The sequence below is a fragment of the Hyperolius riggenbachi genome, chromosome 2, assembly GCF_040937935.1.
Source record: "Hyperolius riggenbachi isolate aHypRig1 chromosome 2, aHypRig1.pri, whole genome shotgun sequence".
In the NCBI taxonomy this organism is placed as follows: Eukaryota; Metazoa; Chordata; class Amphibia; order Anura; family Hyperoliidae; genus Hyperolius; species Hyperolius riggenbachi.
In genome coordinates this window covers 265,656,043-265,672,462 of record NC_090647.1, presented here as the reverse complement: position 1 = coordinate 265,672,462, position 16,420 = coordinate 265,656,043, and the positions used below count along the sequence as shown (strand labels likewise).

Sequence of the window (16,420 nt, the reverse complement as noted above, 5' to 3'; positions counted from 1 at the left end):
TGGGTCATCGTCAGGTCCCAACTTATAGGTTCCATAATTAGCTGATGACCAGATTTGAGCTTAAGAGGTTTGCAGGGTGGGTGCATAGCCTGTGTCCCACCTCTCATACTTAAATACTCTAAGAAACTACAAATTAGAAAGAATTCCTTAGAGCAGAGTTCCCCAACCCTGCCCTCAAGGCCCACAAACAGTGCATGTTTTGCAGAAAACCACACACATGCACAGGTGAGGTAATTAGTGTCTCAGCAGAGCTGATTAACTTCCGCTGTGGATTTCCACAAAACATGCACTGTTGGTGGGCCTTGAGGACAGGGTTGGGGAACACTGCCTTAGAGCACTAGTCATGTCTCTATTCACCCACCTGTTCAGTTGGAAACAGAGTATTAATGTATTCAACAGCATTGAAGTCTGCACGGTCCAAGGGGTCTTGACTTGGGAAAACCTGTAAATGAGAAGCACAAAACCTCTTATACAGTGGAATTCAACCCAAGTTTTTTTTTTGGGGGGGGTGGTAATTTTAATAGAGTGGTCAATTACGCAGATTCTTCAATGATTTGGCAAGGCCCCGCAACTGTAATACAACAATTTTTGAATATGTCAATGACAACTTCAAGGGTTAGGCATTGGTAGAGCCGTAGAGGAAATGTCAGCTTTTCATGCGGAAAGAGCCTTTATGAATGGAGATCTTGCTATGTATTCGGTAAAGTCAGCTGTTTTCAGCATTTCCGCATGCGAGAATGCTTTATGAATGATAGCCTATGTCTTCAGTACCCTCGGGCAACCTTTGGAACTATTTGTGCCCCAAGTGGTTTAGAAGAAGAGCGCATCCGTACTGCGCATGTGCAAGCCTGGACTCCTGCATGCTTAAAGAGACTAACAAAAATGTCATCCTGTTTTTTATCATCCTACAAGTTCCTAAACCTATTCTAATGTGCTCTGGCTTACTGCAGCACTTTCTACTATCACTGTCTCTGTAATAAATCAACTTATCTTTCCCCTGTCGGATTTGTCGCCCTGTGTCTGAAAGGCTGCCAACTCTTTAGTGTTGTTGATCTGTTATGCAAGCCCCCGCTCCACGCCTATGCACACTCCCGTGTGTGTTATTTAGATTAGGCAGCCTCTCTGCTCTCTTGTCAGTGAGAGCTGCCTCTGAGGCTGACCAGGGAGAGAGCTGCGTATAGAGTGACAGGCTGGTTGTTTCTTCTGAGCCTGCAGACTCGAGCAGGCTTTTTACAGCTTGTAAAAACAAGCTGTAATCAGGATAAATCGTCCTCTGTGGGGCTGTGAAATGAGCTGCCTGGACTGTCACATGCTGAGCAATCCCAGTAACAGGCAGAGTGCTGGAGCCTGCAGGCTCAGAAGAAACGAACAGCCTGTCACACTTTAGTGGATTAGAGTTAGAGGGGAAAAAAAGCTCTGCTGACGTACTTCTGGTTTTGGCGGCCATTTTTTTTGTTTATAAACAAAGTTTATAAAACTGTTTTTAATTATGCTTGATGCGGTGGGGAGCGGCAAAATTATGACAGAGGGTAATAGGAGATGTCCCTGAACACATAGGTATGTTTTTTTATGCTACATTTTTTTAAATACAGATTCTCTTTAATAAGGATGTGAATGTCTTCTGAACTACTCACAGTCACAAGTAAATCCGAAGGTTGTCCGAGGAGTACTGAAGAGCTATTTGACCTAGCAAGGATCGGGGAGGCTCTCTGCCATCCCTCTACATAGTTATGTATAAAACCTGGAGTAATGTGGCATAATGGACAGCCATGTCATCTCAGACAGTCTGGGGTCATTTGGGTTCATTTACCAAAACACATATGGAGAACACTGGGGCAAAGGTGGGCCATATACCCAAAACAACCAATCAGCTTTCAGGCAGGGTTCACACTTGGTGGTTATCACACGCAGTTTTTCCTGCATGCAGAATAGGGATGAGCAAGAATGTCCTGCAGAGTGCAGAAGGTGAGAGCGAGATCTGCGGAGGGTTAACCTATCTGGCCCTCGCCTGCATTCCAATGCAGTCTACAGTGCGTTCCATCGGCTTACACTTCCGCATTCAGAGCCAGAACGTCCGGCACTAAATACAAAATTGTAAGACGATGGAATGCACCATAGGCTGCATCGGAATGCCAGCGATGGCTAGGTGAGTTAACCCCATACATCCAACTCTCACCTCCCGCACTCTGCAGGACATTCTCGCTTTTCGTGAGAGCATTATCACTCATCCCAAATGCAGAATCATACCATACCAGATTAATCAATGTGATGGTTCATATCTAGGTGTGGTTCCCACATGCAGGAAAAAAAGTGCTGCTTTCATCATACGTTATGTCGCACACTGCGTGCAACTCCTGTTATGGACAGTCTTTTGTTGTATGCTGACCCTGGCTAAGGCCCCTTTTACAATTATTTACTCTCAGTTATAACTGAAAGAAAAACTGATTTTCAAAGTAATGCCCATATTTTCCTATGGCTCAGTTCCCACTATACACGTTTTAACTGAAAGCTTTTTCACAATGCACTACCATGGAAAAAACATGTACCAACACGTACTGACGCATTAAGTGTAAAAGGGCCCTTACACACAAAAAAACATGCAGAAAAAAGAAGAATTGTCTGCAGAAGCGTTAACCCTCCCTCAATGTTTACAAAAAGCAAGGAGACCAATTGTTCTGGTCAACAGCTCCACTATTCTTTGCATCTGTCCAAATAAATCTGCAAATGAACGGCTGCATGCAATATCTGCATGTTTAGAGACACTGTGCAAAGAGGCTAACTTGTTTCATACTATTATTACAATGTGTCATTCATTATATGAAACTCAGGATTCCTACAAAAATAGATCACAACTGTCCACAATTCAAAGGGACTGTGCCTTTCCTTTTCAGGAACTAAACCTCATGTCCCTCTCTGATGTACTGCTTTCTATATTTCCTATTTAGCATACACTAAAAATAGCTTTTATCGTGTTCTAAACAATTTTCACAAGCTCGAAATTACTGTCTTACTCATTCTTAATTTCAAACGCTAAATAAGGAAGGGTAGAAAGCAAGGACTAGAGTAGTTAAAGTAATGCTTAGAAAGGGGACAGATCTATTGCTCATGATCTATTACAGAGGTGTTCCAGAGGAGTGTTTTGCCCGAATGTATGTGTTTTTCACTAAAAGCTGTCCTCCTCCCTCATTTTAGAAAGCTGGAACTTACACTAGTCTGTAGATAAACGTGTAGCAAAGCACTGTCATGTAGTATTTATTTAGTATTGTATATGCACACACTTATGAAGGAGACTGAGTAAGCAGCCTGCACACAGCATCCTATTATATGAGCTGGACTCCCATGTGAGACCACTGCCATCATTGCTCTCACCTGCTCTATGGCTTGTTGCACTTCTGGTGTCAGGTGCAAGACTGCCTCCAACTCCTCCACCACCTCCAGTTCTTCTTCCTCCATCCTGCTCAGCTACAGCTTATGCTTACACACCTCTATCCTCTTCCTGGCGTGCAGTGCACCCTGGGAGGAAGTCTCGTTACCATAGAGACAACATTTACATGCGGGGAAGCCATGTTTGAGTAGGGCTTGCCATCATCCCTGTATTTTCGTAAAGTCGCTAGGTGGCAGTACAGGGTAGTCTGATTGTAATTGGATGGTTGGACCAAGACATGTAAATGAGCAGCAATATGTTATGTAGCCGTTAGAAAATTAAAACTATACCACTTAAGATGTGTAGAGTAGAAAAATAGTATCAGTTTACCAAATTGCAGTTAAAGCCGTATATATTAAAAAGAAAAAAAAAATACATAAAATTGTCGCCTTAACAGGAAAAGTAATCTCTCCAGATCTGGGCATTACACAGTTGCAGTTTTAGGTTAAGACTATACTTTCAGGGATCATTTCTATAGTTTTTAACTGTCGAAATGTGCTCTAAAGTGTACAAACTTGCCAATCACGATGAGGAGCTTCAGCGGTTGTTCCTGAGCGCGAAGCGGGCTTGTAATGCTACTTCACTGTAGCTGTTACTTGCCATTGATGACCGTTCCTCTTCTCTTTACGGGGAAGTAGGAGGGAACGACCGCAAGCTGAGTGATTGCTTTAGGAAAGTGAAAAATAGATGAATATATAATAGAAATGGGAAGTTTGGATCTTATCAATCTTCTAGATGATTCGAATTGGATCATTGAAAAGATCCGGATCTTTGATCCGAATCGGATCATTTTACTACCGAAGCATTGGGGGTGAAATGAATAGCAGGACAGGTCTTTCCCTGCTGTGGACAGGAGAAGGGGAGGTGGGTGGACACACAGAGAAGGAGAGAAGATGGACAGAGGGCAGGGAGTGGACAGAGAAGCGAGGAGGGACGAGCAGAGAGCAGAAATGTTTGTTTGAATACAATACCCACATGCTGCAATCATATACTTTACATATATTTCACCTATATGCTCATCTGTGTACTTTGAATGCAAACGTCCCCAAAGCATTCCCAGAAGTGAAGTGCAGCTGTTTAGAGCAAGTGCAGGAGGATCATATTGTGCTGCAATCACAGTGCCTGCAAAGTTACTGAGCTGTGCTGAGCTGAGCCAAAAGTTTCCAATGTGTTCACTGTGCACAACTACGGAACAGACAGCCTATAATCAGCAGCACATAATTATAGCCAGTATGTGTGCTCTACACATATCTGGCAGTGGCACCCATGTCCCCTCTCTCATCTACCTGTCTCCCTGCAAGGCTGGCTCCCATCCAACAGAGCGATCCATCTCAGCTCTGCTTCCAGGACCCCGCTGAGAGGGGGCGTGTCGCTCCTGGCCCCGCCCCTTTTGCGATCCGAATCACTAATTTTGATGATTCGGATGATTCGACTCACAAAATAGATTCGGATCAAAGATCCAAATCGTTCATGATCCGGACAACACTAATATATAACTGCCTAAACATGATCTCCTGCAAATTGCATTGGAAAGTTATTGTAGTGAACTTTAAAGTGGACCCAAATTAACCACTTCTGTGTCAGGGGGGTATTTTTCTGATCGGTGCTAGAGATGCGAAGTTCGGATCTTTTCAATGATCCGGATGATTCGAATCGGATCATTGAAAAGATCCGGATCTTTGATCCGAATCTCGGATCATTTTACTACGGAAGCATTCGGGGGTGAAATGACTAGCAGGACACACAGAGAATGGGAGAAGATGGACAGAGGGCAGGGAGTGGAGAGAGAAGGAAGGAGGGACGAGCAGAGAGCAGAAATGTTTGTTTGCACACAATACCCACATGCTGCAATCATATGCTTTACATATATTTCACCTACATGTTCATCTGTACTCTTTGAATGCAAACGTCGCACAGTGAAAGAAAGCATTCCCAGAAGTGAAGTGTAGCTGTTTAGTGCCGAGTGCAGGAGGATCATATTGCACAGCAATCACAGTGTCTGCAAAGTTACTGAGCTGTGCTGAGCCAAAAGTTTACAATTTGTTCACTGTGCACAACTACGGAACAGACAGCCTATAATGAGCAGCACATTTCAGCCAGTATGTGTGCTCTACACATATCTGGCAGTGGCACCCATGTCCCCTCTCTCTCATCTACCTGTCCCTGGCTCCCCTCCAACTGAGCGATCCATCTCTGCTCTGCTTCCAGGACCCCACTGCCCGCTGAGAGGGGTGTGTGTCGCTCCTGGCCCTGCCCCTTTTGCGATCCGAATCACTCATTTTGATGATTCGGATGATTCGACTCACAAAAGAGATTCGGATCAAAGATCCGAATCGTTCATGATCCGGACAACACTAATCGGTGCTGCGTGGGCTCTCCAGCCCGCAGCACCGATCAGATAGCAGCCAGGGCGATCAGACTTCCCCCCTTTTTTCCCCACTAGGGGGATGTCCTGCTGGAGGGGTCTGATCGCCGCCGGCTGCTTGCGGGGGGGCTCTTCAAAGCCCCCCTCCGCAGCGCTTCCTGGCCTCCTTCCCTCCCTCTCCCTCCCCCTGTGAGCGGCGCAGGACGGATTTCCGTCCTGCGCCTGATGGGATAGGCTTTAGCCTATCAGATTCCGGCGATCCCCGGCCAATCAGAGGCCGGGGATCGCCGATCTCCTCTACGGCGCTGCTGCGCAGCAGCGCCGTATATATGTAAACACCGGGGAAGATCTTCCCCGCGTGTTTACATTTACCCTGCGAGCCGCCCTCCGTGAACTGACATGGAACGGTCCATGGAATCCACTTCAGGATTCAGGGGCGTACTTAAGCGTACGCAGAATCCTGAAGTGGTTAAAAATACAATATTTCAGAAATAAAATCTATTTTCTAAATTATAATAATAAATAGCAGCCTTTTTTCAGCTGCATGATGACAAATATAAAATATTTTACATTTATTGGAGGAACCCCTCCCTTCCTTTCAAATTGCCGGGACAAAATCCGGCAAACTGGTGGAGTAGATGGTGTCTGGCAATGGAGGAATTGTTAATGGCTGCCCCCAGTATAATCCTAGATATGAAAAGAGAAGGGTGAAAAGCATGCACTGAAATGATCATAGGTTTGAAGGAATGTTTATTTATCTTTGTATGTGTCAGAGTGGTGCAACTAAATATTTTTAATTAAAAAAATGTTTGGTTTGGGTCCGCTTTAATCATATGTTTTCTAGTACACAGTTGCTAATCTCAACATACTTCAGCATTTCACTATAAAATGCATTTTGGCAGTGAAGACTTTACTGGAGAGATGCAGAGAGAAGAAATGCTGACAGTGAGCTGTAGAGATGGGAAGTTCGGATCTTTTCAATGATTCGGATGATTCAAATCGGATCATTGAAAAGATCCGGATCTTTGATCTGAATCTCGGATCATTTTACTAGGGAAGCATTCGGGGGTGAAATGACTAGCAGGACAGGACTTTCCCTGCGGTGGACAGAGAAGGGGAGGGGGGTGGACACACAGAGAAGGGGAGATGGTAGACAGAGACGGGCAGGGAGTGGACAGAGAAGGGAGGAGGGACGAGCAGAGAGCAGAAATGTTTGTTTGCACACAATACCCACATGCTGCAATCATATGCTTTACATATATTTCACCTATATGTCCATCTGTATACTTTGAATGCAAACGTCGCACAGTGAAAGAAAGCATTCCCCAAAGCATTCCCAGAAGTGAAGTGCAGCTGTTTAGAGCAGTGCAGGAGGATCATATTGCACAGCAATCACAGTGTCTGCCCTTCTAGCCCAGCACGCTGTCTACAAAGTTACTGAGCTGTGCTTCTGAGCCAAAAGTTTCCCATTTGTTCACTGTGCACAACTAGGAACAGACAGCCTAAAATGAGCAGCACATTATAGCCAGTATGTGTGCTCTACACATATCTGGCAGTGGCACCCATGTCCCCTCTCTCATCTACCTGTCCCTGCAAGGCTGGCTCCCCTCCAACAGAGCGATCCATCTCTGCTCTGCTTCCAGGATCCCCCTGCCCGCTGAGATGGGGGCGTGCCGCTCCTGGCCCCGCCCCCTTTGTGATCCGAATCACTCATTTTGATGATTCGGATGATTCGACTCACAAAAGAGATTCAGATCAAAGATCCGAATCGTTCATGATCCGGACAACACTAGTGAGCTGCAGTTTGTGTTGATTTTGTACACACGGGTGTACCTGATAGCTGAAGCTTCTTACATACATACAAAGAATGTCACCAACTGCCAGTACTTAGTCCCTCAGGCGACAGTGCGGCGAAAAGACTGTACAGATGCGTTGCTAGACTGCTCTATTGCTATGTGGGGGGTGGGGGGAGTAGGGTGGGCTGGCGCTGCACCTTACTGGGTGAACAGGGTGAGTGTGAGTGGCAGTGGCATAGCTAAGGAGCTATAGGCCACGGTGCAAGTTTTACATTGGGGCCCCCCCAGGCACTCTATACATATAAATTGATATGGTGTACCAAAACCTGCCAATGGCAACTACAGTGTCAGAGGTGCAAGAAGGGGATGGGGAACAGTGTGTTAAGGATTACTAGTACTATTCAAAGCATCTATAGAAGTGATTATTACCAGCACAGGACCAATAGAGAGCTAATACTGTGATAGAGGGTGGACCCTTCAGGGCCCCTCTGGCCCAAGGGCCCGATGCGGTCACTACCTCTGCACCCCCTATTGCTACACCACTGGTGAGTGGGGAGGACATTGCTCTTCACCAACACTAGGCTAGAGTGATCCACTTCTGGTGCCAGGTTGCTGGCCGAATTATAAGGGGCTGATGTAGATAGATTCTCAGTAGAGGCAGTTGTTATCAAATAGCCCTCGGCTGAGCTTGCTTCGTCTGGCGTGTGTACAAGGCTTAACAATAACAATAATATTTATATAGCGCTTTTCTCCCTGGGGACTCAAAGCACTGTGACCCTGCATTACGCAGTCTCAAAGGCTAGGGAAAAGAGGTGAGTTTGTAGCCTTTTTTTAAAGCTGTCCAGAGAAGGAGCCTCTCGTACTGATTGTGGAAGTGAGTTCCATAGAGTAGGGGCTGCATAGGAAAAGGCCCGAGCACCAAATGTTAAGTGTATCCTGGGTATAACCAGCTTTATCTTGTTGGCAGAGCGGAGGGTGCGTGGAGGGGCATAAAGTTCCAATAGATCCTCTATGTAATTGGGTCCCATGTGGTGTAGAGCCTTGAATGTCAGCAGGCAGATCTTAAAATTGATTCTCCCTTTTGCTGGCAACCAGTGAAGAGTTTGCAGTACTACTGGGGTGATGTGTGAGCTGCGGGGGGCATTGGCTAGTCTGGCTGCAGCATTCTGTACTAGCTGTAAGGGGCGCAGAACTTTATCTGTAGATCCGATGAACAGGGCATTGCAGTAGTCTAGAATCTAGATCATCTGTATCATTCTGTTGACCTGAATTTTGGATAGATTCTATTAGTCTGTTTGGATTGCTTATGATATTCCACTACATAGGTGAGCCGGAACGATCATTTCCGATTGATCACAATGATCAGATTAAGCGGTAGGTTGTTAGGGAAATTGGATCTTGAATGGGCACCTTTAGGCAGAGGAGATGCCAGTGTTTGGCACAGGGGAGATTAGTGTTGGGCTGAGGAGAGAGGAGGTTAATATTAGGTAGAGGGGAGTCAAAGTTAGTGTTAGGCCTGGAATCTGCTAGGAATCGCTAATGCACATTAAAAACGCCACAGTGCTGTGTGCAGTGATTCCTAGTGCAGTTTCGCTCACGATTATCCAACACTTACATTATCGCGATTAGCCAGCTATTCGCATGTTGTTGTTTTTAAACAAAACTTTATTATACTTACCAGGTGACCGACTTCTCTACGACCAATCAGAGTAACACCTGTGACCTCTTCCTTTCGGGGGTGGGACTATGTACAGAAACAGGAAATCCAGGCATCTGAGGAGTATTATAAAGTTTATTGAAGCGCAATTGCTCGCCCCCCCCCCCCGGGATTGCAAAATTGCTTTGAAAAGTGATTTCGCAGAGCTTACATACTTAGCATTGAGCACTCAAAATGCTACATGGCCTGCGTTTGCTACTACCCCTAATTGCAATCGCACTAGTGGGTCCCCCACCACACATTCACTGTCGGCTGATAACAACCGCCTCAGTCGATACTCAGGCGTGTGTAAAGGGGTCCCCGGCCAGCGATGGCTGCTCGGCAAGCGTTCCGCGCAGCGGATCAACTTGGTCGAGCTTGCCTGAGCGGTGGCCAATTTCTTTTAAGATGCTGCTCCCTCGCCCGCTACGTGATGTTGCACACGTGCCGCTCTGTTGTCCTTTCATCCCCTGCATAGCAACAGAGCACATTGTCAGCTTCACAGCTGACACGTGTTTGTACAGACATGAACAGCGATGTCACCCAATGGGATTGGGTCCCGATCCCTGACAGGAGACATTAGTTGTTAGGTGAGTACGCACCCTAGGTTAACCCCTCTGTAGGTATTCTTACATGCAGTAGATAGGGAGCGGAGGTGCACACTCAGGCAGGATGTAGCTACACCCCTCCTGATCCTGTATATGGCAGCTATGGAAGAAGAGAGGCTGTGGTTGTGTGTGTCTGTGCTTGTCTGTGTGTGTGGCTATGACTGCTGTGTGTCCAAGCCACAAAGGGGAGTTCTACAAAGTACCCTTAGTGGTTATCAAGAAAATGTCTATCTACCAACGAGCTTATATTTGTGTTCTTTATTGCCAGGCAGATGGCTAGACGTCTTTCATTTAAAGAAAATCTGAAGTGAAATAAACTTATGAGATAATGAATTGTATGTGTAGTACAGCTAAGAATTAGAACATTAGTAGCAAAGAAAATAGTCTCATATTGTTTCCAGTACAGAAAGAGTTAAGAAACGTCACTTGTTATCTATGCAAAAGATCTTCTCTGAGCTGTGTGGGGTACAGTGCTGTTTTCTAAAGGACTTATACATCAAAGAAACAGCAAGGAAGGATGTTCCGTTACACCGTGGGTGTAATCATATGATTATGATTAAGGAGCCATTGTGAGCTCCGATACGCGTGAGCCTTATGTGTATCTTCTGATGTGTCAATAAAATTGAAGAAATCTTTATACCCTACCCACGGTGTAGCGGAACATCCTTCCTTGCTGCTTGTGCTGAGTGTTATAAACCAATCGATCTCCAGCGGCAGTTGCGAGCTGTAGCCTCGGAGCGTTCTTCCCGATCCTGTTTAGGCTTTTAACTGCTGTGCACCTGCAGCTTAAGTTCAACGTCCAAGAGTTTCGCAGCTGATTTCCTCGAATTGCAGCCCGTGTGCTGACTCACGCACACCACTTATCAGCTTGATAAGCTTTCCAGTCTGCATCTACTCCGCTTGTTTCGCTGTGGAATATGTTGAAAACTTCGGCCCCTGGCCCCTGTCTGCCTGTTTTGCTAGACAGTGAAGGGTTTATTGGCACCATTGTTATAAATCACCTTAACTGTTTCGACACCAGCAACTTCTTATAGTTACGTCCCACGAACTGTGAGATAACTTGACTCTCAACACAGCAAGCAGGAGATAGACTTTTCTCAGGCTTCTTCAATATTCAAGGAGTTTATTCAGGAAACAGATATACAGATATAATTCATCATCCTAGCAAAGCAAAGTCTTCATTCTTTAAGTACTTGGCGGTACAGCTCTTGACTAACCTTCCTCCTGAATGTTAGTCAGTTACCTTCTTTCTAACCTACGTTACACTAGACTACCTATGTACAGCATACATCATATCAGATTACATATAGAATGGAAATACTTAGAGGTCCCAGACAGCATAGCGGGAAAGTAGGAAGCAGAGCAGGAATCAGAGTGCACTCTGTCCGCCCGTCCCGGGTCTTTAATACCGACTAGGAAAGAGTTAATTGTGACCTCATCTTCGCCATCCCCCAGACCCGACTATTGGCTTAGCCCCCTCGTGGTGTCATAATACCCACCTACTCGGTTAATATTTAATGTCACTTTTCCCTTACTTACTGGAATGTGGTATTTTGGTAAACATGGCCTATGTTGATTGTTCTTGTGGTGTACATGTTGAGGTCAGTGTAGGCCTGTGGCCTTCTTTCAGGAACAGCTTCTTGGTATGTTCTAGTTCTGCTGACAGAACTGTAGATTTTCTCTCTAAGAGAAAATCCCCTTAACCACTTCACCACTGAGGGGTTTTACCCCCTGACCACCAGAGCAATTTTCACCTTTCAGCGCTCCATCCATTCATTCGTCTATAACTTTATTATTACTTATCGCAATGAAATGAACTATATCTTGTTAGGCTTTATTTAATTAGGCTTTCTTTAGGTGGGACATTATGCCAAGAATTATTTTATTCTAAATGTGTTTTAATGGGGAAAATAGGAAAAAATGTGAGAAAAAATTATTATTTTCAGTTTTCGGCCATTATAGTTTTTAAATAATGCATGCTACTGTAATTAAAACCAATGAAATTTATTTGCCCATTATTCCCGATTATAAAACCGTTTAAATTATGTCCCTATCACAATGTTTGGCCCCAATATTTTATTTGGAAATAAAGGTGCATTTTTTTCAGTTTTGCGTCCATCCCTAATTACAAGCCCGTAGTTTATAAAGTAACAGTGTTATACCCTCTTGACATAAATATTTAAAAAGTTCAGTCCCTAAGGTAACTATTTATGTTTTTTTTTATTGTATATATATTTTTTTTTTTTAAATTACAAAAAAAAAAAAAATTGGGGGAGTGTGGGAGGTAATGAGTTAATTTATTATGTAAAACAATTTATTTTTATGTGTAAAATGCATTAGGGTGTAGTTTACTATTTGGACACAAGATGGCCACAGTGAGTATGTTTACATGCGACCTGTAAGCGACCGGAAGGACGCTTACAGGAAGCAGTAGGAGGCTGGGAGACTCACAATGATCGCGCTGTTTCTGAAAGAAGCAGCAGATCATTGCGGGGGCTTAGATCAACGAACGGGAATTGATTTTCCCGTTCATTGATCTCCGGGCAAGCAAGCAGCGGCGTGCACGAGCGGCGGGTGCGCGCGCACGAGCAGCGGTAGCGCGGACAGCGGCGGGAGCGCGGAAGGTACGGATTTCTCCGTCCCTGGTTTTTTAGGAGGGAAAAAAGGGACGGAGAAATTCGTACCGCCGGGGGTAAAGTGGTTAAAGGGCAGCTCTGCACCTTAAGCCTTTTTGACTAACTCAGTCCAAATAACTGAGGCCTACTTAAGCTATAACAATCCCCCCTAAAATGGCTTGATCCGCAGATCCCAACTTCTGAACCCAGCCGTACCTGGTTTCTTTCCTTTATGTTTCACTTTTCGATGTTCGTGCTCACACAACTTCTCTGCTCTAGGCGGTTATCCCTGGGAGAGAGGGCAAGACCTCTTGGTCTTCCTGTAACCATGCTCTCTGGGGAGGCCCTACTTCTAAGTCCCTCTATACCACATGTTCAGCATTTGCGTCACTTGCGTATCACTCACAAACTTTGATGACCACAGAAAAGTGAAACTCGTTTGTCTGTTACACAACGGAGCAGTGCCAGGAGCCTTCTAAAATACCACCTTTATACAATCAGCTCCATCACAGGAACTGCTACACCTATACCCGTAACCCTGGTTATCCCTTAATTTGGAAATATTGGTTCATGAGATTGTTTATGAGGCACCAATCTCTTGACCAGGTTAATTTGTTTTACGTAATTTTAACACACAACCTCACCTGGATAATGACGCCCAAAGTTGTCATCCCCATCCAGACGACCAGTGGGTGTAAGAAGAAATTTTGAACTGCAGAGGCCCAGTCCGAGTGTCCCTGGAACATAGCCGGAAACCTTTCCCACCAGGTCAGACTGGAACTCACCTGCTTATTTTTGTGTTCTACCTCATTAAGATCACCGGGATCATGGTGAAATCTTACCTCTAACTTAGTGTACTGTCTGTTTAACCGTTGTAACAAAGTGTGGTCGTCTTGGATCAAACCCTGTTCCCCTTTGTCCCATGTCGTGTTCTCTTTCAGGATGGGAGCTTCACGTGAACCTTTGAACTTTAGAGTTCTCTTAACAATTTGAGAAATAACGTCATCAAACCTGGATGACTTGATCCATATGGGATCTCCGCTCACACAATATGTTCCCCTTGACAGATCCCCCTTCTCGGAACAATTATGCAAATGTACCTTAAATGTGTCATTAGACACTATGTTAAAAAAGAAAAAACCTTTCCTTCAGCCACCAGAACTATCGGTTTGGCTTCAGGGTGGATCTTTTGAATGGTAGCCTCGCATTCTGTGTTATTGAGCCAGCAGGCTTCTTCACTAAATTTGACTTGCCCCGGCAAACACAGGTACCTCTGTGAGAATTGCCCACATGAGGACAACTCTACTTGTTTCACCTCCCCGTCTAGCACCAAAAAAGGTTGACCTCTCAGGTCATGGTGTAAGACATGTGTTGAGGTGGGAACTAAGGAAGTGACGGTGCCTAAAGAAATGTTGCACCGTTTCCATTTGTTCACCCAAACATCTCGAAGCTTCCATGCAAAAGATCCTTTTCCAGAAAAATCGATATACCTCCCCTTGTCCAATCTCCGTTGTATAGGATCTTTTAGCAACTCCCTGACAAAATATGTCCCCAACTGTCCTGATTGGACCTTTTCCCCCCTTATGTCCTGAGGCACAATATGTACCTGAGGTCGGGAAGACTGTACTCTCTGCAATCTTTCAATTAAAGGGGAACTGAAGAGAGAGGTATATGGAGGCTGTCATGTTTATTTCTTTTTAGACAATACCAGTTGCCTGGCAGCCCTGCTGATCCTCTAATACTATTAGCCATAGCCTCTGAACAAGCATGCAGCAGATCAGGTGTTTCAGTGTTTCAGACTTATAAGTCTGATCTGACAAGACTAGCTGCATGCTTGTTTCTGGTTTTAATCAGATACTACTGCAGAGAAATAGACCAGCAGGGCTGCCAGGCAACTGGTATTGATTAAAAGGAAATAAACATGACAGCCTCCATATACCTCTCTCTTCAGTTCCCCTTTAAGAGTATCTCTTCACTTATCCAACTAGCATGAGGATAAATGGCTGCATATGGGCTGTGTAATATCGGCCTCTGTTGTGACCCGTGTAGTGTGAATGGGGTTCCCTGTGTTGGCTTTCCCTCCCCCGGGATCGCTTTCCCCACCCTCTTTGTCACCTGGAAATGTGGCTTGATCTCGATTTTTACTTCTTGTTTCGAGAACCACCAACCCTCGGCTTTCCAGCCTTCACGTGTGTATAGTTGTTTCAGAGACACCCTCTGTTGGTAACCCCAGAGTGTGATGTTGTCCCCTGCGTCTCTCTGGTCGGAAAATTGACGCCTCCTGCTCATTTCTCTCCAATCTGGAACCATCTCACTCTGTATAACCAAGACAAGGTACCCCTGAATCACACACGCCACCTTTTGCATATACCCATTGTACTGCAATGTACCTTTTACCAAAACTTTGGATCGGTGCATCGATTCTGGGATTTACATGGCAGATTTACACTGCCATTACATGGCAGATTTACACTGCCATTCAATTCACACTGCCCGCACACCTGACCCTTCAGAACTTTCACTCACATTGTGCCATGAAATTTGTTTTCACCTGGCACAAGTGCTCTTTTCCTCCATCCCTGCTTGGTCCATCTGTGCCAATCAGAGGGAGGTGTGAAAGGATCAGTACCTTTGTCACCCAACATCAACATGTTTGGGCCTTGCATTCTCATTAATTCCTTATTATTCATGAGAATGTCCTCTCTTCGTTCTCCTAGGACGAAATGGCAGCCTAGGATCACCATCAGCACGGTACTCTTCATTATAAAAGCACCTCCTTGGGAAAGAAAAACATTAACAATTTGCACTATGCTTTGCTCAGTCAGTTTTTTTAGTCGTTTTCCGATCTCAGGAACCTCGTTTTTTAGTCTCTTTCCAATTTCAGGAATCACGTTTTTTAGTCTCTTTCCAATTTCAGGAATCTCGCTGTTCTCCAAACTCAGATTGGCATCTGGAACCTTTCGCTTATCCGACTGACATCTCCATCTTTGCTGCCAGCACTGCAGCTGTCTCGAGTCCATATTGCCAAACTCCTGAAATCGAAATACAAACAAATCAATTCTTATTAATGATTTGGGATTCGCCCTGCGGCTTGTACTCTGTACACTTTAAATTGATCAATACATACCGGAATTGATCTTGTTGCTTTATGATTCTCATGAACTCTGTTTACTCTTTTTGGTAGATTGGGGTTAAACCTCTCTCCCCTACCTAAGTACTATCCTAAGTACTTACCTGTGTAAAATATGCTCCCGCGCACTTCACCTTTGGAAGCTCTCGCCTCATTGCAAGCTCTCTCCACATCCCCCCTTCTGTACATACGCGGCCGTCGTATGCACAGATTACGGATGCCACACACCTGTTGTTGCTTTGCAGGTGAGCCTGCAATGCTCTTACTCATTTTTGCATTTACTTATCTAGAACCTCATTGAACCAGCTCTGCTAGAAGTTCTGTGTGTTGTACCCTCTGACCAATGTTTGCCATGCTACTACCCCCATACTACAAAAAAAATGGCTGCCTCCCTGTAGGAAGGAGCACTTTGCACTTAAACTACACAGGGTGCAGGGCTACGCATTCCAGCATCAAATGCCAGTATGCAGATCCCTGAATGCCCACTTGGTAGGTAGTCGTATGGCAAACCTGTCCTGATACACTGTCACTCTGTAAATGGCAATTCTTTCATCTTTATAATTGCCCCATGAACTGCTGCCAGTTCTTGTTCTTTGTGCTACACTTGATAGGAGCTGGAAAAAACATATTTGACCAATCAGTGGACGAGAAAAACGCACAAACAGACCCAGCCCAGCATTGACCTCTCAGTCAAGCTCTGGCCCTGTCCACGACAAAAAACGGAAAAAACTTTACCGCTCTGCAGCCGCGGCGATGGATACCTGGATTGGTCAACTTCCTTTTTTC

General features: G+C 45.0%; 1 protein-coding gene and 1 non-coding gene across 2 annotated transcripts in view; one reads left to right on the top strand and one right to left on the bottom strand.

Moving 5' to 3' along the window:
- Positions 1-3,589, bottom strand: part of VPS53 (VPS53 subunit of GARP complex) — a 176,960-nt gene extending 173,371 nt beyond the window's left edge. The window contains exons 1-2 of the mRNA XM_068268614.1: positions 3,370-3,589; positions 362-442 (exon numbers count right to left, since the gene is read on the bottom strand). Of these exons, the coding sequence (XP_068124715.1) occupies positions 362-442; positions 3,370-3,453 (165 nt within the window). The 5' untranslated portion in view covers positions 3,454-3,589. The remainder of the gene's footprint in view (positions 1-361; positions 443-3,369) is intronic.
- A 282-nt stretch (positions 3,590-3,871) lies between these two features.
- On the top strand, positions 3,872-4,088 carry LOC137554819 (small nucleolar RNA U3). Its single transcript, XR_011027536.1, has one exon. It is a non-coding gene; the product is annotated as a small nucleolar RNA U3 (small nucleolar RNA).
- Positions 4,089-16,420: the final 12,332 nt, after the last annotated feature.